Below are 9,876 nucleotides of genomic sequence, written 5' to 3' on the forward strand. Positions count from 1 at the left end.
AGCTGCGGTAGTCTGTCAATGTCTCCAAATGTAAGTCTATATCTTTTACTCTCAAGAAAAACAAACTTTTCATTTTGATTTCAAAACTAATAACATTTATCTTGAGAAAGTTTTAGTTCATAAGGATTTTGGTATTTTTTTTTCTAAACATGTTGATTATATGGTGGCTAAAGCTAGGTAACAGACTACTTGACTTCATTTGGAGACATTGCAGGTACACCAATGATAGCTTAAGCCTTAGTTCTATTACTTAAATCTCCGTTCCGCAACCTATTGGCCGCGACCCAATGTTTGGGTCGTGAAGAAATTTTGATGGGTCGCGCAATCGCTCCAGATAAACAAAAAAATGATGCCTAACAACCGAGCCCCGATGCATTTTAGTTAGCTGGGCATTTAGTGTGAGAATACATTCCTCTTCTGATTAATTTGAACAAGAGCCATTGGTAACAGTTTTAGATAAAAGTTAAAAATGAGTGTCCAGGCATCACACAAGTGGCGACAAAGTTTCTAATGTCGTTCACGACAACGTTGATGTGTGACACTGGATTTTTAATAATTACACATCTTAAGTACAAATATCGATACGGACTACAAACAGTGACCCTGTGTGACAACTTGATGATTGCATATTATATCCCTGCTCCAAAGCCGGATTGATGAAACCATCACACTAACAGTCTGTGTATTACATGTGATGGTCATTGTTGTTGTGAGATACAAGATCGTTGTACAATGTACACTTCGAAATTTAATTTAAATTAGAGAAAATTATTCTGAATTTTAAAATGGTACAGAATAAGGTTTTTGGTGTTAACAAAACTGCTTGTAACTAACAACTTCGCGAATAAAGAATTACTTGTTCCGATAATTTATTGCATTAATATTCCTCTTCAACTAAACTTTTAAGCAATATAAGATGAAATTACTAAAAAAAAAGAATAAAATTACGTGATTCCAGTGAACACCGATATCTCTCGAATGTGGTAAAAATGTAAATGTACGTCCTTGACTCGAATTTGGAATATCAAAGCAAAATAACAATGAATAAATATTACTGCACCACCTTTTCATTTTAATTGACATAATTCTTTCATTATTAAAGACAAAAAATACAAAATTTAATAATGTAAGGAAAAAATGGACTGAAGATAGTGACTATAAAAGCAGGCAAACCTATTCATAATAATAACAACATCTTCATAAATTTGGTCGGTATAGTTCAGGATAATTTGACCTGAGGTCGATGAGTCGCGGCTGAGTGTCACATATTTGGATTTGGGACGAGGGCTGAAGAGGTTGCGGAACGAAGACTTAAATCTTGTTGGTTTTGTTGTGTTAATTTTAATTCAATTCTTTCTACACAGTCTATTAGATTAGGAAGTGTTTAATATAAACGTTGTATGTTTCACTTTAGGCAATTTGGAATAATTCTAAATTATAATTCAAAAATATATATGATAAAAGTCAGCAATAGTTTGCGATACCACAATCTTAAGTATTCATGTCCTTAAACATAGTATCGACATTTTTACAAAAGAGAAGATAGCAGACAATACTTACAGTACAGTTTATATTAATTTCCTAAACTCTAGCACACGTCTGGGATAGCGCCAGAAAGGGGCAGGGCCACATCCTACATCGGGTAGTGCTAACCCAACCCCCTCTCCCTCATCGGGAACAAAATCAAAATTCGTTGAAGAGAAGAAAAAATTATATGTGTATTTGTATTATTTAGTATATATATTCTATATATACATTAGTAGAATCTAAAATCCACCGTCGGCAAATTCTGGCGTCACACATGGTGTACGTTTATGCTCAACTAATTAATTCAGCTGTGATAATCTAGAAACTATTTTTTAGCTTACAAAATTCCCTACATTTCTATTTACCTGCCAGCAATCAACCATGAAAATATACGTGGGTTCAAATCCCGGGATATTGTATATCTAAATAAGTCGATTACATTCTAATCAGATTTACACTAATTGCGCCCGAAAGCACAATGTTGTTCTCTGACCTTCATGAATGCGCATCCCCAAAAAACAATTCCTGAATGATACGATATTTTATGCAGCCTGGTCGCATTGAATATTTTGCTAATATGACTCAAATAAATTTTTATTGTTGAGAAGGGTTTTCGAGGGGAAGTTTATTCGAGGGAGGCGTTTACCAGAGGGAGCGTTATTTTTGTTGGTGTAAAATGGATACATACACACAAATAAACGCAAATTAATTTCACTGTAAATTAAACACATTACAGACAAACTGTTGTGTGTGATCATAAAAAAGATTATTGATCCTAACACTATTAGAAAAAAAAATGTAATTCTACCGAAGTAGAACATTAAATAAAATGTGTTGAGTTGAGAATTACGTTGCTTCTACAGTATTTACTGGGCGTTTGTTCGAGGAAAACCCCAGGGCCTTTATTTGAAGGAAGCGTTTATTCCAAATAATGCTCTGAAGGGAAGTTTATTGGAATGGACTTTTATTTAAATCAAGACGTTATATAGAAAAAAAAACAGTATTCAAATTTAGAAAAAAAAAGCTCCATTTATTGGGTCGAAATTGACCCCAAGACCTCCGACATACCGAGTAGAACTATAGGTTTAGCATACCGGTACAACCAAGTTGTATCCGAAAGGCCAATAGCGACTGACCCAGAGCCAAAGCCAACTGTTATTCTAACATATTGTTTTTTAACCACCTAAAATTGTAACAGTATAGCCTATTATTACACCATCAGGCTACGTTATGTGGAAGTAACCACTTTTCGAGACTTAATTCCGTCTATGGATAGAGGCACCGCTAAATAGAGGAGCCGAGTAATTTCCTGAAACTTAGGCATACGCCTAGCCCACTAGACTAGATGTTGATTGAAATGGAGCCCTTGAAGTATAAAAATTGCCATAACAGACTTGAACTTCTTTATTCATCCCTTCACATATAATCATACTAAAACTTGTGATTGTTGCTGTTACTGATACAGTACAATGTGAAGCACTAAATGTTGATGTTATTTATTTTGTATTGTTTCTTGCCAAAATAAAATATATACATTATATATATATATATATATATATATATATATATATATATATCTGAAGAGCTATAGAGTATAAAGTATAGAATGAAATATGCTGGCGAAAACGTTTAATATCTTAACAATAGCTCTTTAAATCCTCATGACAATACGATTCGATGGAATCATTAGTGATAATTATTATTTAGTTTCGGCGTTTGATTATCAAAGCATCGCTTCAGTGGATTCGATTATCATATTATTCTGATCTATTAAGATCTGTATTAAAGGGTATACGTTAAACACAATGCACTTGTGTTATAGTTTCACCATGGTTTTGCCTAAACACAAATAACCCTGGAGTTCTCACCAATAAGAAGCAAAATAATATTGTTTATATTATTCCATGCATGATTTATGTATTCTTAAGTGGCAATAAATCCCACCAACCATAGCCAATAAGTAATTCATTAGTCAAGAATATAGGCATTCGGGTATCTGTTTTTCAGAGTTTAAAATTATTTAGATACAGTAATACACAGGTTTACATGTGCTTACACTTAACCTGTCTCTTTGGCGAATCTTACACCTCTTTTACACATAAAGCGAAACTGTGGATATAACCAGAGATTTTTTCAATACCTGGACTAGAAACTCTCGAGTTGTGGTTATTATAAACGTTAAAAAGTACGACTCTGGTTGTAAACATTCCTGGATCGATGTGCAGCCAGGGTGCACACCGGAAACGCTTCCGTATAGACTTACAAACAAAATTGCTGATTTAATTCGCATATTAAGAAACAAGTGCTCGTAATCTCGAAAGTTCCGCCCATACATTAATATTAAATATTGACAATAATTGGGCTCCAACTCAATTTGCAACAACTCGAGCGAAGTGACGATTACCATCGCAACAGAAATTGAGGGTGGTATTAGAACCCGCAATCGTTTGCGGTGTAAAATGGATGCTACTCGAGATAAACCCGAACTTTTTCGTTTGATGTAAATGGGAAATGCCTTCATAGTCACTCCAGAATAAACACGGGTTTATTCTGACTTTGGCAGTGGAAAAGGGGAATTAGCAAGAATATCCAGGTGGCAAAATGTATTGAAACGATCCCCTGAGTTGTTATTATGATTGTTATTATAAAATAGACACATTTTAGGAATGTTTATTCTAGACTGTTACTATAGAGATGTTATTTATCATAATATATCTTTTTTTTTAATTTCCGTCGTACACGTTTAGGATGGAAACATTTAGTTGTATAATCACGATCCTCGCACTTTACATAATAGGCCTATCTGAAATAAAAGGTTTATCTGAAGATAAATTCATCAGAACACCAGTCGGTGTTATAGATTTAAACCATCAGGTGACCAAGGATACAGAAAAGGCAGTAAACGTAAAAACATCAGGTGAGGGACATTCCAGGGTCAGGCGTTCAACTGGTTTTTCGGAAGCCGAATCGCAGGCTATACTTGACAAACACAATGCTCTCCGGTCACAGGTTTCTCCAGAGGCTTCAGATATGCAGTTTATGGTGAGTCAAATTAATTTATCATCCATCAAAATAGATATTATTCTAACGGTCTCTGAAAAGAAAAATCATAATTTTCTGATGCTCTGATACTCATTTCAACAAAACTTGGTCGCATACCGTTTGCAACTCAAATTCACAATGACATTATTATAATAATATAATAATCAACCTCATTAACATTGACAAAATGAATTCATTTGTTTATTTTGTTTAGGGTATACCATTTTTAGTGAATTACCTTAAGGTTGAGCACACAAAGTTGATAGGATCTTTCTGTAAAAATAGGCCTAATCAGCATTTCAAACAAATTCTCCAAAATGTTACTTTGTATAATTGCAAAGTTGGTGTAATTCATAAGCCTGCTTTTTAATGTCCATGTTACATATCTAGCATACATTGATACCTGACTTTGTAATATATGTTAAAAGATTTGCTTAGATAAAACAAACAATACTAAATTGTCAATACACCTGCAGATATGGGATGACGATCTTGCAACAATGGCTCAACAGTGGTCCGACATGTGCAACTTTAACCACGGACAACCAAGTAACATCTCGCCTTACAGTACTATTGGACAAAATCTATACCAAACATCAGGAGGTCCAGACAATCGCGCTAATGGGGTAGCCGCTACACAGGCTTGGTACAATGAGTACCAATTTTATACCTACGAAACCAAGGAATGTCAAACAAATAGGGTCTGCGGACATTACACACAGGTAAATTATTTTTGTATCAATGTCTGATTTAAAATGCAGTGTTTAATTGGTTCTTGATTCTAGATGAGTAGCTACGAAAATAATTTTTGTAGTTTACTTATCTAGAATCAATGTATGGGAGTTGGGCCCTATACTAAACTACAGAAAACACCACAGTGCCGTCTCTGCTGAGGAATTTAGCCAGATCACAGTAAGCTAAAAAATTACATCCCAACCTAGTGTAAAGATGATTGAATAAAAATCGTTTTACTACCTTTACAAAGATTATTTTGTAAGAAATCACATTCTGTAAACAAATGATTATTATTTATAGATTGTGTGGGCCGACTCACACGCTCTTGGATGCGGTTTATCTTACTGCAGCAGCACAACCGATGGAGCTACTAATGTTTGGATCATAACATGTAACTATGGACCTTCGTACGTACCTTTCGTAAATTGGGCCTATGGATGTAATTTAAGTTACTGTTTTGTCTTATTCAAACATGTTTTGTATAATCTCAAATCCTTCAACAATGTTAATGAGACTGGTTCTAAAACAAATTTCCATTATTCTCTATGCTTAATATAATATGATATGATACATGATGTGATATATAATACGATATATATGATATGTGATATATATGTTTTATATAATATATGGTATATTATATACGGTATGTTATATAAAATGTATATATATGACTAGATATAAATATGATATATAATATTATATATATGTTATATGATATATATTAGTATAAGATATACGTATATATATGCATATATATATATACATATATACATATATACATATATACATATATATACATGTATACAAATAGTCAAAATGTAGCTCGCCTACGTTAAATTTGTCAGTTTTTTAACTAAGTGGAGAGGAATTGAATAACTTGGTTAAAAAGGTAGCCTTTCAAATCTAGGGTCCTGGGCACAATTCCTGGTACGACATGACTTTTTCTCATGACTAAAACTATTGCACATCCAAAGCCTCATTGTGAGACTTCGTTTATAAATCATGACTAGGCCCTGGGGTAAACTATAAGATATCTACTGGACAGGTTAACAAGTATAAGCTCAATACATATAATAAAATTTGTGACATAACCTACTTATACATCTGTCTCTTATACACATCTAGATGTGTATAAGAGACAGGTACTGAATGTCCTTCAGGTGCCAGGCAATGCTACAACAACCAATGTCGTAAGTAGTAAATCTGAAACATCTGAATCTAGAGCGAGTTGCTTATTTGCCTGCCATATTTATAAGCTTGTAGTATAGTTACTATCGCATTTTATCATTATGCTTTACACGATTAACATAAAAAATTGTTGAATTATAAATAACAATATTATTATAAAATATACTGCTCATTGCATCCCTGTTATGAAAGGCACTTTTGAATTACTGTATTAGGCCTACTATTTTATATTTATTATTACACTTTGACCGCCAAAGACGGATTGTTATTAGTATTATTATAATTACTATATTATTATTATTATTATTATTATTATTATTATAATCATCATCGTCGTCGTCATCACTATCATTATGCATTATTATTATCATGTTTTATATTATTATTGTTATTATTTTCATTAATATTATCAGGAATATTACTGTTTTTCATATTATTATTATTATTATTATTATTGTTATTATTATTATTATTCATGTTATTCTTATTTTAAATGTTTATGGTTGTCATAGGTGTTATTAATACGAATCAATATTATTATTTTCATTAGTAATATTATTAGGAGTAATACTATATACCGTAGTTATTGTTATTGGTGTTATTATTACGAAACACTATTTTATATATTCTATTGAAATGAAATCATATAATAATGCTAAGCACTATTTTAAATTAATTCCAGGCTCATGCTCGGTTCACAACGAAACGTGTAGTAAGTACACATTTTTAAAATAAGATAATAACGAATCAGTTCTATTCATTCATTCATTTATTCAAGGTATAATGTCCATATAATATAAATACATAATTACAATGGTTAACGTGCAATGAATCAGTAAGTTTCCTGTATGAGAAAGATGTAGGAGTGCTGTTAAAAAGACTAAAATTAAGGCCTAGCTTTGTAAAGGCTAGACGGAAAGATTAGATTGCCTAAGTTAGGCACTGCGGTATACACTTTTTGCAGCAAAGAATAGACAAGCCATATGCAATAAGTGTTGGTTTAGCTAAAACGTCATGGTTTACCGGGATACGCCTATGATCAAAAGCACCTATAGACATTTTAGAAATATAACCTTAAAAACCATTTTGTGAATGACAACCGTACGCAATAAAAAGAAAAAATAACGTTTAAGTTGTATAATTTTTTAAAGAACATACACAATAATGTTTCACACATTTGTAATTAAACATTTGAATTATTTAAGGCAAATTTATATATTTTTATGGTTAAAGTTACGATTTTGTACACAATAGCTTGTAACCTGCAATGTAGAAACTGTGGAACATTGGATTATGAAAATTGTACATGTACGTGTCAACAGGGATATGTAGGGAACGATTGCTCAGGTGAGTGTACTTTATTTAGTTATTCATTGTATGCTTCCAAGTTGTATACAAATAGTCAAAATGTAGCTCGCCTACGTTAAATTTGTCAGTTTTTTAACTAAGTAGAGAGGAATTGAATAACTTGGTTAAAAAGGTAGCCTTTCAAATCTAGGGTCCTGGGTACAATTCCTGGTGACATGACTAAAACTATTGCACATCCAAAGCCTCATTGTGAGACTTCGTTTATAAATCATGACTAGGCCCTGGGGTAAACTATAAGATATCTACTGGACAGGTTAACAAGTATAAGCTCAATACATATAATAAAATTTGTGACATAACCTACTTATACATAATAAATTACAGAGTATACGTTTAAAGTTAATGATGGTGTTTTGTTTAGCATACGGATAGAAAACGGTATAAAAGAGATAATCGTGATGTTCTACACATTGATGTTCTTAGACGGCGTCCAGATCTTAAATGTTGATATTAGAAATGAAGTGGTTGATAGACATCTTTGTCGATAGTGACTATCCATAGAAAACATATGCTTTATTAAACTTGCAGTTTGTGCAAATCACCTTTTCTCATACCACTGAACCAAACTAAGCAACAGGGCTTGACGAAAATCGACTGTGTTTGTTATTCCGACTGTGACTGAATACGGAGTGTGCTTAAAAATCGTCTGTATTTGAAAGTCATTCTTTTGGTGTTCCATATAAAACCGCAAAACAATTGACTGCGACACTGCTAGGGAATGTTAAGTACGTACGTAAACGTACGTGGTCACAAATATTAATGATTACACTTAACTTTTTTTAACAAAATGATCAAATCAAGGTATTTTATTTTCAAGATGACAATATTATTATTATTTAGTTATTATTTAACCAGAGTGAACATTTCAGTTGAAATCAACTGTTATCCACATGTGCTCAAGATGCAATACATACATAAACAACTACATAATAACATGAAGAATGGAAAGAAGATTAAAAAAATGATAAAGGAAAAGGAAGTAGAGCCTCTATTTAAAACCAATAATTAAAAATATAAGTTATACATATAAATAAATAAATATTGATGACATTGATAAAGAAAATGTTAATTTAAATTGTTTTTACGTTAAAAAGTGTTAGGTTACCACTAGTAATTTTTATAGTAATATGAGAATGTACTACAAAGTACCAAAAGTAAGAACGACGTCAAAAGGTGGTGAGGACTCTGTCGTTTAAACAGTGTTTAACTAAAGTGAAACAATTTTCCAACAGAAAGGTATTGCACACCTAAAACTTTGTGCATATCTGCTATTCTACCGATATATATACTGTCTCTTATACACATCTAGATGTGTATAAGAGACAGTACATATATATACATATATATGTATATATATGTATAATTAGTATATATATATATATATTTTTTTTTTGTCTTAGATATATAACGTACATTAATGGAATTTTTCTTTCTTATTACCACTTGCGTCCAGTACAAAAATAGATATGAATATAATATATTCATATCTATTTTATCACACATCAAAAACACAATTCTAGATCATATTATTACCATACTGTTCCAAAATATGGGACAATTTTACCACAAAAATAAGCAATGTAATTTCTATTCTATAGTTTCTATTTTTATAGAATATTTTATAGTTTACCTTCGGATGTTTGTTTTATGATTTGGGAATAATTATTTCTTCTCTAGTAACGCGGCAAATTTATAAACGTTTACGTTAAAGTTAAATTTATACTTCTCTAAGTATTTATTGTATCAACTGAGCATATTTTCAGCTATAGTCATTTTTACAATAATTATCCTCATCAGTAATTATTTGTCTACCATTTTTTTTTTAGGAATTTGTGAAGACATTTCGAGTTACTGCAATGCTGGCTGGTATTTTGCACAATGTTTCACCCATGGCTTTGTCCTCAATGGCTGTCCCAAGATGTGCGGCACTTGCAGTGAGTAGTAGATTTTATTTATTACTATAATGGATATATAACCTTTAAAAATCGGTTTATATATATATCTGTCTCTTAT

General features: G+C 31.9%; 1 protein-coding gene across 1 annotated transcript in view; it reads left to right on the forward strand.

Moving 5' to 3' along the window:
• LOC117118296 (peptidase inhibitor 15-A-like) overlaps positions 1-9,876 on the forward strand; it is a 19,172-nt gene that overhangs the window by 4,952 nt on the left and 4,344 nt on the right. Inside the window, exons 2-8 of the mRNA XM_033262864.1 lie at positions 4,275-4,569; positions 5,046-5,291; positions 5,605-5,743; positions 6,450-6,497; positions 7,178-7,207; positions 7,750-7,842; positions 9,690-9,797. Coding sequence (XP_033118755.1) covers positions 4,276-4,569; positions 5,046-5,291; positions 5,605-5,743; positions 6,450-6,497; positions 7,178-7,207; positions 7,750-7,842; positions 9,690-9,797 — 958 coding nt within the window. The 5' untranslated portion in view covers position 4,275. The remainder of the gene's footprint in view (positions 1-4,274; positions 4,570-5,045; positions 5,292-5,604; positions 5,744-6,449; positions 6,498-7,177; positions 7,208-7,749; positions 7,843-9,689; positions 9,798-9,876) is intronic.

Source organism: Anneissia japonica, unplaced genomic scaffold (genome assembly GCF_011630105.1).
Source record: "Anneissia japonica isolate Jap-2015-1 unplaced genomic scaffold, ASM1163010v1 scaffold288296_len194742_cov168, whole genome shotgun sequence".
NCBI classification, from domain to species: domain Eukaryota; kingdom Metazoa; phylum Echinodermata; class Crinoidea; order Comatulida; family Comatulidae; genus Anneissia; species Anneissia japonica.